The sequence below is a fragment of the Heliangelus exortis genome, chromosome 17, assembly GCF_036169615.1.
Source record: "Heliangelus exortis chromosome 17, bHelExo1.hap1, whole genome shotgun sequence".
Lineage (NCBI taxonomy): Eukaryota > Metazoa > Chordata > Aves > Apodiformes > Trochilidae > Heliangelus > Heliangelus exortis.
The window spans coordinates 11,977,137-11,992,263 of NC_092438.1; the positions used below are offsets into that span (position 1 = coordinate 11,977,137).

General features: G+C 40.7%; 1 protein-coding gene across 4 annotated transcripts in view; it reads right to left on the bottom strand.

The window, feature by feature from the left end:
- Positions 1-15,127, bottom strand: part of CRAMP1 (cramped chromatin regulator homolog 1) — a 47,009-nt gene that overhangs the window by 15,156 nt on the left and 16,726 nt on the right. For all 4 annotated transcript variants that reach the window (XM_071761520.1, XM_071761521.1, XM_071761519.1 and 1 more), the window contains exons 6-11: positions 14,125-14,173; positions 7,944-8,029; positions 6,954-7,077; positions 5,863-5,944; positions 3,595-4,848; positions 940-1,117 (exon numbers count right to left, since the gene is read on the bottom strand). In XM_071761520.1, coding sequence (XP_071617621.1) covers positions 940-1,117; positions 3,595-4,848; positions 5,863-5,944; positions 6,954-7,077; positions 7,944-8,029; positions 14,125-14,173 — 1,773 coding nt within the window. The remainder of the gene's footprint in view (positions 1-939; positions 1,118-3,594; positions 4,849-5,862; positions 5,945-6,953; positions 7,078-7,943; positions 8,030-14,124; positions 14,174-15,127) is intronic.

The window sequence follows — 15,127 nt, forward strand, 5'->3', positions numbered from 1 at the left end:
TGAGACACAAAGTTATCTTCCTGCTGATTCTGTCTGGTATCCTCAGCAGATGAATCTCACCCCTTAATGCTTCAGAAAAGGTTTTCAAGCTACTAGGGAAGCATAAAAGTACCACTTCACAAAAACGAATGTTGCAAACTAAGGCAGTGTGATTCTACTTGCAAGTCTGATTCTACTTGCCATTTTGTTAAAAAGACACATCCTTTCAGCCTGTGTAGCTGAAATACAACCATTCATCTGGTTGATCTACTGAATCACTGGCTTTTTACTAGATATTTAAGTACATCCTTATCTGCAAGAAGGCACAATGAAGCTTTAGACAAGGATGAAACTGCTATTAAAATGCCATTTTAAAATGAAAGTCATACAGAACACCAAGTATGTTTTACAGCACCAGTAAATTGCTCAGGGTCCACACTTCTTACAGCATGAGTGTGAAAAGAACAGCACAAGAATCACAGCTGTTCCCAACAGTGTCGACACCTTCACAGACTTTCTTGAAGGCAAAAAACATTTGCTGGCAAATGCCACTGGACTGAAGAACAGAACTGAAATTCCTGTTCTGCACAGCTGTATCTTCTAGTAAAAGAGAGGGGAATTAATAATCAGTACCTATTTTATAATGACAGAAGTTTCTTTTTCTGTAATTGTCAAGAAACTTTACACCATAGATTGACCTTCCTCCTCTCTTACCAGCTCCTAGCACAGAGCAGCACCTCCTGCAGGAGTGACTCCTGTGGCTTCTTCCACATTGTAAACTGTATTATTGACAGGTGTTGTTTTTAAAGATTGAAAGAAGTACTGAATTCAGGACAAGTCTAATTAACACCTAAGAGTAAGAACACTCATTCTCTCCCTGCTCCTTTACTGTCATGTACTCCTCATGCTATGAGGTATGAATGGTCTCATCTCTTGAGACACATTTTTATGAATACTCACCTGAGGAGCTGGAAGCAGCACCAGGAGAAAAAGTCTTGTTGCTGCGAAGGGCAGATTGATTCCGTGCACAGCCTGGACTCCTGGTGCTGATGGCAATCACCTTTCCTGGAGGAGTCAGTGACTGCTCCTCCTGAGCAGGCTTTATAGGTGATGTGGCAACAGAGCTCATCTCGGGTGTCTAAAAACACACATTAAATCAGTGTTGTGTACTGTTACAGGAATATTGTTAACCCATTCTACTTAGGAAGCTTTAGAAAAAATAATAATCTCACACACTACAGTATTTTAAGTTTTCTAACCAATACCACTGCATGTGTGGGATGGGCAGTTGAGACTGCCTTCCTGTGCATGAAACGTGTTAAATGTCATCAGTTCAACATCATTAATTTATGTTACAACCAGGTTAACACTCAGCAAGCTTCATACAGTGTGCTGGACCATCCCAGGAAAACAAAAACAAACAAACAGAAGTAAAACTGTAGATCTATCACAGTATAGGAGGTTTTAATTGCAAAACTGATTTTCATGTACTCTAACCATCCTGAGGGCTCCCCTGGTTGGAAGCATATCTGGACAGAACTATTTTTTAATCAACTAGAGACCACTAGATTGATTTTTTTTCTTATCCCTTCTCATTCCTGGCAGTGTTGAAGGCCAGGCTGGATGGGGCTTGGAGTAGCCAGGGCTGGTGGGAGGTGTCCCTGCCCATGGCAGGGGGTGGGACTGGATGGTCTTTAAGATCTCTTCCAACCCAACCCATTCTATGATTCTATTTCACACTGTAATACAGCAGTAACAACAGGCACATGGCAAGGTGCTTTACTGATTTTCCAGGCTGATCCAGTTATTTCATTAAGTTGTTTAATGCTTTTCTAGAAAATGCTCCCTTTCTAAGGAATCTGTGTGCAATCACAGGCATAAAATCACCACCCACACTTGACAGTAATGCAATCTGCTACAGCTGTTTTATGCTCACAATCTTCATGGCAAAGAAGGAACCACAGCACAGTTGGTCATTTTGCCTTGTTTTATATTATCTAGACAACATAGCAGGGCTCTAGACAATCATCCCTTGTCTGTTAAAAGTGCCCTGTGGCAAAAAATATTAAGGTTACTTTTGGTATTCAATTAATTGAAGAGGATTTAAGAGCTCAACTTTTCAAGAAGATGACAGTCCTTTCAACTAGGCAGTAAAGACCTTCCTTGCCTCTTCAATGTGTCAGTCCCACAACACTCATTGCCAGAGTTAGAGTATCTGTTTCTGAGACACAGTGAGCATGAAGTGCTATGTGGCAAGTGAAAGAAAAGGTCACTTTACTTCTTTTTATTGGAATGTATTGCTATGTACTCCAAAGAGTACAGTGTTTTTCAGGAGCACTGTGGCTACTTCGATTAGAGTGCTGAAATTGACAAGAAAACACTGCAAATTAAAACTGCTGGGTTCTTGCCCCCTCTTCCTCCAGGTCTAAGGAGATGACTTTCTAGTTTGTGATTCTTTAATCATATCATCCCTGGCTGCCACATGTGCCATCAGAGGTAAAAGTAGATGCCACAAGAGGAGACACTGTCACAGATCTGCAAAATGTTGTATCAGAAGTCTTTGCAGCTTAAACAAAGCCTCTATCTGCAGCTGTATCTGAGCAAGGGTGGGGCTGAATTTATAAAATCTTACATTCTAGGACTATTAAAAAATTAAGATCAAAAGGAGCTTTGGGGAGGGTGGGGAGGGAGGATTAAGTCTGCACGAACTAAGATCAAAGAACTACATGTGTTTGGGAACAGCAATACATTTGCATTTCATGCTTGAGGATGATGCAAATGGTATCTTTACCTCATCGCATCTCCATCACAGGAATTCCACCAATCTATTGAATTCACTGGTTTTTTGGTGTTTAAAAGTAAACCTCAGTTGGTTGCACTAGGTGGAAATGGCTGCCCAGGTATCACAGAGGCAGATCTCAAACACTGGTTGCAAATCCCCAAGAAAGAAAGCAAGCTCATTGCCAGTTGTCTGCCTAAAGGAAGAAGTTATTTTTCTGGATCTGCTAAATGACTATCCTAGAGTCTGGGAATTTTTAAGAATCCCTGTGGCAAGCACAGTTATATTAATGATGCTATCCCAAAGAAATAAATTCTTTTCACATTTCCACTTAGTGGAACTTGAACTGCACAAACATCGGAAATGAAGGGCTGCAATTTTTACATGGGAAGTTGATCTCATTTAGGCTCCTTTGTCATCCAGACTTCATTTCCCACAGCAGGTTGGACCAGATGATCTTCCAAGGCTCCTTCCAGTCGGGGCTGTTCTATGGTTCTATGAACCTGAGAGAACAGGAGGCATCAACCCCACCTAACCTCGTGCCTGACCTTTCAAATGATCACATTAAATGTTCACTGTAATACTAGTGAGAGTCACAGAAAATTAGAAACTAAAAGGTAGTGTAAAAAGCAAATGCAGCATACTGAGGAAAAGTACACCTTGTAGCAAGCTGGGCTGTGTTGATCTTGCTTTTTTTTTTTTAAAAAAAAAGAAACAAAACAGGAATCTCCAAGATCTTGACAAGGCTGGTCACTTATTTACTACAAAACATGATTGTATTCTTCCCCAGATCAAATAAGAGTTTAGCATTGGGAGCATGAACAAGAGCTACTTACTGGTTTGGGATTGACTTCAGTAGAGATGAGTTTTAGAAGGCAGTTTAAGAGTCTCTGCTTGTGAAAAGCAGTGCACGCAGGAACAGCACTTGACTCAGATGTTTGCTCCCTGGCATCCTGGGTTTCTGGCTCCAAGACAGCCAACCAGTCATATTCTAGCTGCAACTTGTTGGGTTTGCCCATCATGAGGTAGACTTCAGCCAGCGTAAGGCTCTCAGAAGTTCGTAGACTCCACCCTTCTTCTCTAACCTGTTGAGAGAGCCGGCTCGGGTCATCCTTGAGAGACTTTGTACTAGATTGTCCCTGAGGTGGAGGTGGAAATGAGGAGCCCAGCTTCTCTTGAGAATCCTCCATTGCTGCATCTGTTATATCCTTGGTACAAGCATCAAGCTGCTGGCCCTGGCTGTGGCTAGCCTGAGTTTCAGATCTGGATGGGCCACTGCCAGTTGAAGCCACACTACCTCTTGGTAGTTGTGAATGAGAGTCAGAGGTCTCTGTGCTCCTCCCGCTTGGAAAAGCCACAGGAGAAGTCTCACCAGCAGCTGGAGCAGAGTCTTTCCCATGCACTTTGTCTGTGCAGGAACATTTCTCTGGGACGATCAGGTCCTGACAGGACTTCATGTACCGTGGGAATGGATCAAGCAGAGAGAGCTCCTCCACGTCAGGTATCTTACTGCAAGCACAGGCTGTACTGCACGATGGTAGCACAGCTGCTTGGTCACAAGCCAGGGCCTCCCTGCCCTCCACACAGAAGGCCACGGAGCTCCCCCCTGGATCTTGAAGTCCAGAAGGTGGTTTTTGTAGAGAATTACTGATGCCAGGATTTGAGGCTGTTCCTTCCAACAAGCCAGGCTGCTCTGGGGTACCATCCTCAGTGCCTGCAGAAACTTCAGTTGTGGGCTGGGAGGTTCTGCTTGACTCTGTAGTGCTCTCTGCCCTTCCAACACCCTTACCTTCTGTTCCTCGTGTGTATTTTAGCTGTCCTCTAGCTGTCCCCTGACCACTCTGTATGCCCAGGATTTGTGCAGGGGGGAGTAAGTGAGAGTCTTTCATGTTCTGTTTGCATTTGCCAGTTTCCTGCCAATGCACTGTGCAGAAAGCCTTGGAATGGACCACTCTGGCTACTCCAGGCAGTGGAGTGAGTGTACAATTCTCTCCTGGAAAGAGATGGAGCATCACTTTCTCCTCTGGGAAGCTGCCTCTTGTTTCTGAATCTCTGGAGTCTTGAAGCTGCCGTTCTTCTAGTGTTTTACGCTACAAAAAGATGTGTCAAAGAATACAACAGTCACCTGTCCCTTCCAAGTAAGCACCTGGTAGCCTGGTTTGCAAATTAAAAAACAAAACCAAAAAAACCCCAAAAAAACTTAGCTGATCAAGGACATGTTCTCTATTCAGCACAAATAGGACTCTGTGGTCAGAAATTAAGGTGACAAGGTCTACACTTGAAGACCTGCTACAAGCACAAACTCTGTTTCAGACAAAATTACATCTCCCTGCTTCACACACCATTGCAATTGTAAAAAACCCAATGAATTAACAAATGCCAACAAAACCAAGCAAAAAACCCCAGTGTCGCTGCATAGCAAACCAGACTCCCCTTTTTCTGCACAGTAACCTCCATCTTACATGTCCTGACATCTTTCTAAGTTTCAAGTATCACACTGCTGTTCTTCCAGGCTCACCCATTAAGAAGAAAAACCTGAATTGAATTAGAGGACTATGAACAGGAGGTAATATACCAGCCAACAGGAGAACTGATGGACTCTTAAATCACAAATCCTTCTACTCCCTGGATCTAAGTTCAGAGGCAGGGATATCTCTAATGCTGAATGGCTCAGAAAGAGCACAGATAAAGAACAGGTGGCAGGAGCCACCCATGCAAGAAGCTTAAGCTTTCATTTGGTGAAACTGAATCAAGAAAGTGGAAAGATCTGTCCTTAACATCTTTGCTGAAAATGGAAACAAAATTATAATTCTGTAATGAAAAAGACTACACTCACTGCTTAAGCAATAGAAATAAAGGCAGGGAGCTTCACTTATTACTAACTTGCTTTTCAGGGCATCACAGTAGAGAACAGTCGAGGTAAGAATTGAATAATTGAATTTTTTCATGAAAGGTTCCATCAGTGATGATGAGATACTGACTTCTACCTTTACTAAGCACAGGCTGGTAAATTTATGATGTAGAATCACATTCCTGAAGCAAAATAGGAAGGGAATTGCTCCCAGGACACAGCACACAGTACAGGCTAAGCAGAAAAAGGATACAATACGCACTTCATGGAGAGCCCACTTCTGCTTCAGAAACTCAATGAGGCTGGACACCTTCCGATGTAACTCCACAATCATCCTGCAAGGCAGCAGAGAAAAAAAGTCAGCAGAAGTTCAAATCACAACCTTGATTCTAGAATAGGAATTAAGGGAAGAAAGTGGAATTCTGCAGTACAAACATGGAGAACAAAACTACCACTCCCAAGCTCTAAAAGACAAACCCACGTTATTCCACGACATTAAAATCTATGTAACTCAAAACTGAGGAAGATCTAAAAGTCTGTGAGAAAAACCTGACTGCCATGACTCAAGATACTGGTTTCTCCAGATGGAAGAAGAGAGGAAAAGATGGGAAGATTTAGCTAAACCTCGAAAGTGCAGGCAAAGAACAAAGCTACCACATGAACAGAAGAAAAAGGAGCACAAAACAACCCCACAAACATCCATTTTTTGCTTTCAAAGCGTTTTACAAAAACCTAGTGCTAAATATCTTCATTCTGCTGTCTGCATGATCTTTGGTCATTATACCACAAGTTCTCTGAAGAACAATCAGAAGCCACTGATGAAACTGAAACAACAGCACCAACTACATTTTACAAGGGGAAGATTAAGCTACAAATACCTTACCTTCTGCTTGAATCACTGTGTTGCAGTTGACATGTTCAGAGTTTTGGTGCAGCTGCCTCTGACCACTGTCACTTCCCTCCCCTGTGCCTGTTTCATGCTACATTCAACACAAACTGTAGTAGCACTAGTGCTGTATAGCTTTACTTGCACTCTGCTCTGACAACTGGGTCTAAAGGCCACAGTGTAAATTCATCTCCAGTTCTATTAGCTCCCATCAATTCTCAAATTAAAACATAATAAGAGCAATGGTAATTTAATTTTCCAGTCTGGTATCTTCTCTTTACTACAATGTGTATTCTGGTTGGGCAAAGCCCTCAGTAAAACTACAGCTAGGCAACCCATCTTATCAAAGATGAACTGCCCAGCTGGTAAAGAGAACCCTGGAGAGAGAGGAAGATGCTAGAATGCTGCTCATCCATTTCCCTGTTCTATTCTGAGCACCACAATCAGTTCTTCATTACCTAAGCCGTGGATTCTGGGCAAGACTCTGTACTCGAGCCCATGCATGATTATTTCGTGGCTGCAGCTCCACAGGGACCTTCAGAGGAAGACGTACTGGCTTCTGGTCCTCTTCATCACTGACACCTGAAGGGAGATGAAGCAAAAAGCAAGGACAACTTGGTCAGAACACCACACACCCAGTTACATGAAAAAAAGCACCACAGACATCAGCATCACCTACAACCAACTTCGGCAGCTCAGCCTCACCAGCAGAGCCTGCTTCCTTACATTACCTCCTAGTCCAATGTTTATTTTTAACTTGGACACTGCAGTGTTACTGGAGCTTCCAGTTGAGCAAGCACTGCCAAAATCAGGTGGCTGGAAATTCTGAACAAGTACTGTATTTTGGACCTTTAAACTGTGGATTCTACTTATTGAGGGAAGTAAGGAAATAAAGTAATAAAAGAGACTGGATGTGGCACTCAGTGCCATTGGTCTAGTAACTGCAGTGGTAGTGGATCAAGGGTTGGACTTGATGATCTCTGAGGTCCCTTCCACCCCAGCCAATTCTATGATTCTATGATTCTATGAAAAGAAATAATCACACAAAGCTTAACTGGGAAAGGTAAAAAAAAAAAAAAAAAAAAAAAAAGTAAGAAATGCTCAATACTTTGAAACATAATACTGCTTATTTACTGGCACAAGGGGCTAAACTTTGTACAGAGTGGAAGCACAACTGGGGAAGCTGTAGCAATCTCATCTGGTGTAGCTATTTCCACTTCAGTTTAGCTGGTGACATACTCCAAGAACCAAGAGAGCTGGGTGGGTCCTAAATTTGTTGGGATTATACAAGCAAGCTGGGTAGGCAACACAATAGGGTTGTATCTGTGTCCAACACAAATGTGAAATAGCACAAATCCCCCTGCCAGTGATGCACACAAACAGGCCTACTCTCTCCCATATTCTTCCAGCCATCAAAACCCTTTCACCTTCCAGCATCTCTTACTTACCATCTGGGTCACAGAGCTTCTTCAAAGCCCTGCACATGGGAGCTTTGATACGAAGGTTTCTGCCTTTGTACCGAACAGTCGTAGCCCTGAATACATTGAAAAAGAAGTGTTTACTGGAACCAAGAGCAGAAGTTTGTGAATACATACCTATTAGGGACAGAGTCAAGTACAATATTGGCTACAGGAATGCACAAAGAAATGTAGGGGTTTGCAGAGCAGATTCAAGAGTATTTGGTTTTTACCACCTTATTTTTCATTATAGAAATGCTACTCTTGTGACCCTCCCTTTCCAGACTTGTGTTTCAGACTTCTTGAAACACAGGCCTGTCCAGTTAGGGAAGGATTTTTATTTTATACAGTGGATCAGAATGGTGGTACTTTGGTTGAAAAATACCCTCAGAGACAGCCTCTTCATAAAAGACAAGTGGTTTTGCTTTAATATCCTCTTCATACTGCTCACTCTTAACTATGGAAGAGAAAGTCTAAAGTTTGTGAAGCATCTTCCATTTTGGAATATCAACACCACATCTGTTTCAGAAATGAGGTCTAACAGCTTGTGCAGGAATCTGAACAAAGTAACTTTTACAGCATCGTTCACTGGCTTTTAGCTTCCATACCAGATTAACAGCCATAAAGATCCTTAAAAGCAAGAGGCTCTTTTTGTTTTCACATAGAGAAACATTTTTTGACTTCTTCCCTCAGTCTTGTTTCTTTCAGAGGCTCAAAAGGCAGGCATTGAGAGCAAGAGTTACAGATGGCAGTATTTACTACCCAGTACTTCAAGCAATAAAGATCAGCCAGCATCGGAGCAATACGACTGGAGACAAGTCCTGGCAAGTAAAATAAAAGAAAATATGGGGAATATTCTTGTAGCAGAATCTTCACTGTGCTTTGAGGAAGACAACATCAGACTGAAAGAGCACCTGCATGCCCTGCGAAGAAGGGAAGTGAAGCCAGGCCTGAGAAGACAGAGTTGACAAGGTGAGTAGCTCTAAAGTTCCAGTTACTAAGCTGTGAGCTTCTAAAGATTCAGAATATCCTAGGGATAGAAGGGCAGATTTACCCAGTCTGCACTGGTACCAGAAACCAGAGGGAATATGTTAGCTCTAACTCTTTCTAAGGAACTCTGACAAAGAAGCAGTGATGGCTCAACTAGCAAAACAAGGCAAAGGCTCTCAAGTGCTGAGGAGAAACTACCAACAGTAGTTAAAAATAAAAAGTTTTTATTATTAAAAATAAAAAAGACCCCAGAGGTACTTGCCTGCTTTTAAATAGAGCTTCCTACTACAGCTGCTCCAACTGAAGCATTGATCTTAGCTTTCCTCTTTCAACTTAGCCCTAATTTGCTTGTTGGAAACTTGAACTGTCTGGTCCCAGCAAGTTTAACAGTCTCTGCCACTAGGAAGACTCTTAGGAGGACACAGAAACACTTGTGGATATCTAATCAATGATATAAGGTACCAATGAAAGGTAAAACTTCCTGCTGGTTACTGCAGTGGACACCTTTTCCTTAGTGCATGAAGCTCAATGTCCTCTTGTCATAAAGTGCAGACATGATCTTATGAGAAAATCAGCATTTTCTAGAAAATGAATCTCCTGAAAGTAAGTGTAAGCATATGCAGCTATCACCTTTTTTTTTTTTCATGTGTAAATAAACCGAGTTTCAATGCAAGTGAGGACAAAGATCAGTATGAATCAACCCAACCTCAGTGAGGTAAAAGGGACTGCAACACACAGAGAAGGGAAACTGGACTGCAAATTCTGCTGCTCTCAAATTCAGCTGTTCAGTGTTGGGACAACTTCTCTCTTGGGTCTGAACCTTTAGGTGAAAAATCTCCCCTTTTCTTCACAAGTCTGAACTTTGGTATCAGCCAGCAGCAAAAGCAACAGACTAGTATAAAAGTGCCTGGTACAAGACTGGAAGGATTTGGTGGACACCAGAGAATGTGCAAGAAATAAAAAAACTCTAGATACATACTACATTTCTTTGTCCAGTGCTTGTTACTATTTCCTCCAAGAACAGTAACTGAAAAAAACAGATGAGGACTTTAAGTCTTGAACTTCCACTGTAGCTCCTGGAAGCCAATCCTCCCATTACATCATTTTAATGCTAAGGTAACACATCCTCATGATTCACCACCAATACCTTTTGCCTTTAACTACAGGGATTTATTGAAAGCCATGCTTACTCTATTACCACTAATGCTGTTCATCTCAGTAAGTAATAATATAAAGCTGATGTTGAGATGACAGGATGCACAAATGGACCCAACCACTAGAGAAGGTAAGGTCTGGCAATGTCACAGCAGTTGCAGAGAAACAATGCTGCTGCACAAACATGCCCAGGTCACTGTCTTCCTTGTTAACTGCAGCAATCAGAACTCCTGTAATCATTCCCTTGCTTAGTGAAGACATGTCTGGATGTTCCCTCCTGTTCTAGTGGAAAACATGGTTTTGTAATAGCCTCATACAAAGCCCATTAAAGCCAGGGAAAATAAATCCAAGAGTTCAATGCACCTGGAGACAATGCACCAAGCTGAACTGCAAATTTATGCTTTCAGGGCAGCCAATTTTTTTGGCTTTCTGTGCAAGCTGAGAATCTTCTACCTTCATTTTAGCTAATGCAACACTTTTTTATCAAATGTGCCCTTGAAATAGCTGCATGCAAGTGAAAAGTCAGAAATAAAACTTATTATTGTTATTACTATATCACTTCTGCTATTGTTGTTATTATTATAATTATTATTGCTGTTGTAACAAAGTGTAAGGGTACAAGTGAGAAACACGTGTAAAGTGTAAGGGTTGTGGGATGAAAAATTATTTCTTCTTAGATTAACTGATAAGACTATATAAAGCAGACAAGCTTTGGGGAAACTGTTTCATCATATGACTTGAAGGTGACAAAGAAGGGCCTGAATGCTCCAAAGGCTGTTTGATCCACCTGGAACAGCTGAGCTGATCTGATCAAGAAAAATACAGATGAAAAAAAGCACTGCTTGTTATTTTTCATATTTTCCATTTCTCTTAAAGAGCCTAACTAGCTGGTCATGAAGCATTTATTATTGAGTGTGGCTTCCTAGCAGTTTTTCCTGATCAATTTGTCTACCACCTGCTTAGCTGCACCTTGGGTTGCAGATACCCACTATCTGTTACCACCCCAGAGCAGCTCACCAATGAGCCAGAAATCAGCATCATAAGCTCCAGGCTGCATTTGTACCTGGGCTTACAAGGCAGATGGGGAGGGGGGGGAAAAGCCACAAAACATAACACCCACCAAATGCTTCCATGTACAGAAAAAAAAAAAAAGTTGTTCTGCTGAACATGCATCAACAACTACTAGTATAGCTTGACACAAGTGCATATTCTGCCTACTTAAAAAGGTCACTTTTGTATATGAAGTTTTTCAGGATGAACTGCTATTTCACTATGAAGATTTTTAGGGAGTTACAAATTCCCCCTCAGCCTGCCAAACAGCTTCTACAAGGAAATCAAAGGCAATGAAGGATCACCCAAACTCCACACAAAACACACCCAGGAAATGAACCAGACAGATCCATCAACACCTGTTTAAACTTTCTGTCCTTAATAGTTCTTCCTTGGGATACAAAAACCTCTCAAGCTAGGGGTCAAAACCACAATTAAAGACAGACTAAGTTTTGTCCTTTAACTGTTGTCCATTTACAGTATTTCTTTAATTATGTGTTGTAGCTTGTTTTAAACTCATCCACAAATCCTACAGATTTATGAAGACATTCAGAAAATATTTGTATTTCCTCAAATGTAGCTTTCCACCAAATGCAAGGACTCCTGCAAGAATCAAAATGAAATTATAATGTTTCACATCTAAAAATGAAGCGAACAAAAAAACCTGTGGTTTAAGCTAATTTAACTGGATTTCTGATCAGTTCTGCCACAAATCTTTGTTGTTAGCTTAGGTGTTTTGGGGTTTGTTTGTTTGTTTTTAATTGTGTGTTAGGATATACATAGCAAGAAACAAAAGAATGGGCAAAAAGTGATTCAAATTCCCTGTCATTTCTAAGGGAGTTTCATTTCATTGCTGTCCTGCTCTGTGGTTCTGAAAAATCCTTTAAGCAGCTTGTGTGGGCCAATGTTGACACGAATACACTGAACTCCTCAGACCAGTTAGAGAAGTTGACAGAACAGTTGCTGTCTTCCACCTGCATTTATAAATATCTAAACTTTGATCTACTTTCTTAAAGATCCCTGATTCCTTCAGCTACAGCTGTAGCTAAGTCTGCATCTGCCCTGATTCTGCATGGCACTGATATGCTGAAGGCAAGTACAGAAACACATGGCAGTGAATGGCCAGACAAGGACACAACACACCAAGATTCTGCCATTATTTGAAACAACCTGTTTATTTTGTTTTCAGAAGCTATTTAAATCTGTGACCTGGTTTATAAGCTCAGCTGGGATGATTTTAAAGAGTTTTATTATAAGCACCTCACAGGGTAAATTTATTTTTTTTTTTCTAACCACCATTATTATAGACAGCCAGAGGTGATGTGTAGCATAAGCAAAATGAGCACTGAATTAGAATGTCTAACTCCAGGGTCTAGAGTGGTCCTGCAAATAAATGGCCAGGTAGCTCCTCACACTCTTAGCCTCTCTGGACCTTTCTTATCAGGTTTCTTCAGGAGAAGATCATCAGATCTAAGAATGTTAAAATTTTGTACACACTGGTTTTTGGCTAGAGCTTTCAAAGGCACAGACTCCTGTTTTTAAAGTACTTTGTTAGAAGACTGGCTTTTACAGAATAAAGACCAAGACTTCATAGAAATAACTAACTCTCATTAACAATTAATTAGAAGAACTAAGGCCTTTAGCATGCAAAATGCCAGCCTGATACTACAGCTTGCTAAAAGTCAGTCTTGTTTATTATGGTTCAGTTTACTTGGATGACACAGTATTAGAAAGGCTCTCCAGTACAACAGAGACCAAACAACTGACTACATCCTGAACTCCAGAGAAATTCAGGACACTAGGGAAAAAAAGGCTCATCCCAGACCCATTTTAACAGATAACTCCAATTCAAAGTAGTTTACTTTTTGAGTCATTTTGCTAGATGAAAAACCTTACCACTAAGATTTTCTTAACTGTACAAAACTCAAAGCAAGTGGCAATTTCTTTCCTAATTTCAAAATTCACAGTTAACAAAAGAATGGAAAAGTGCCTTCATCAACAACCCCATTCAACACCTGCAACACAACAATGCACTGTACAAAGTGCATTATCCCTGGAGATAAAGGTTAATAAACTGTATGGACACATTCAGAAACTCAGATTACGAACAGCAGAAAGACACAAGAAGTATCTGTTTTATGTAAGGCAAAGTCAAAAAGTCAGTAGTTGCTGAGTGGGCAAACTGTTTACATTAAGATTTACTTTACCAATCATTTGTTTGCTACAATAAAGCACCCTAAAAGCACAAATGCCAAAAATGGGATATCTGCAACAGAAAGAAAACACTACTATTTTTATATCGCTTTTAAAGACAGGATTAGGACAAACCAATGCCTGCTACAATTTGAAACAAAGTTTTAATGACCACACTCCTTGACTGTACAATTCCAAAACCTGAATTCCAGAATACTTTTCTACTTACACAGTTAAGGTATTCCCTAATTTCTAATAGCACAGCAACTTCTAACCCCTCCTATGTTCTAGAAGTACACTGCCAAAACTGAACCCTCAAATCCAGTATTTTTTTTCTTGAACTGAAAGAAAATACTTGTTCTGAAAGTCAAGTAGAAAAGTCTTTCTCCAAGTCAAGAAGTGACTGGAGGGCTGAGGTTTAGGGTGTACTGGAAGTGTGGTTTCGGGTCTGAAATTCAGGACAGATGATCACCTGCTGGCAGAACTGTTAGGAGATGAACTATGTTCCCTGTAGTGAATCAACAGTGATAATGCTGTAAGTTCTGTTGAGAATTCTCATTTCATGACATTCTTAAACTTCACCCATTGCTTCCTACTATTAACAATTAATGGGTTCATGGAAACGGAGAAAAAAAAATCCATACAAAACAAACTAAGAATGGAAAATGTCAAACTGCAGCTCTAAAAAAGCAAGAAATGCCCCCTAGACTCTGGATGACCAATTCAACAATCAAGCTGCTCAACCACCCAGTTATAAGAATTTCAGGAATAAGTTCTTACTTACCCAGCCTGAATGAGCTCATTGAGTTTAGCTGCATTCTTGTCATCCATACCTTTACATGAAATGGGATAACACAGTGAATTAGAATTCAAAGCCATGTAGTCATGACCTTTTTTGTGTCCCTTTTGTTTTTCAAAGCCATTACATTTTATGCTCACATAGGATTAATGTACATAAGTGTCCAATAATATACCCTGTCTGAAAAGTTCCTCTTTTCATTACGTGCAAGATTTACATATTCCTTGCCAGGAAAATTACATTTTATTCATGGACTAAATGACTCTAGTTTAGGTGCTGCAGTCACCTTGGGTTGCTTGCCATTAATGTGACACTGTGGTATTAAAAACAAAAGCTTCCTCATCTTCCTGCTCAATCTCTGTTGCTAAGGCAGCACAGCATAACAAAACAGCATCAAGCCCTCACAGTGCTGAATGCAACAAAAAAAGTAAATAAAAATAATCAAGTTCACATAGTAACCCAGACTTTTCTGATGTGCATTATACAACACACTATGGAATGGACATTATGTTAACTTGGCTTATATTCCCTATGATAGTTAGACCCAGATCTATTTACTGAACAATTAACCTCCCTCTGAAAATGATGAAAGTATTCCTGACATCCTTTAGTGTCTCAGTAGCTCTACCTAAGTCATTTCCATTTCTGAGAAGACAGGACTGGGTGAATACCACAAGACAAGGGAAAAAAACCAAACAAACCAAAAATAAAACAAGCACAGGGAGTAAGAGAGTGAGAGAGAGAAAGAAAGCTTTCACCAGCTGCAGAGCAGACCTCTTATAAACTGTAGAGGCTTGAAGCTTAAGTCCATTTGGTCTTGAAGACCAGAATTTTCCAAGTGTCAGTGAGTAAAACAAGTAACCAAAGTTATAAAAAGCCAGAAGCACAGAGCATGCATGCATTGCCATGGTGACTATGTGAAACCTTATTCCCAGTCAGAACATGGAGAATCTGTTGATGCTTTTAAGACAAAACATTGATACATATA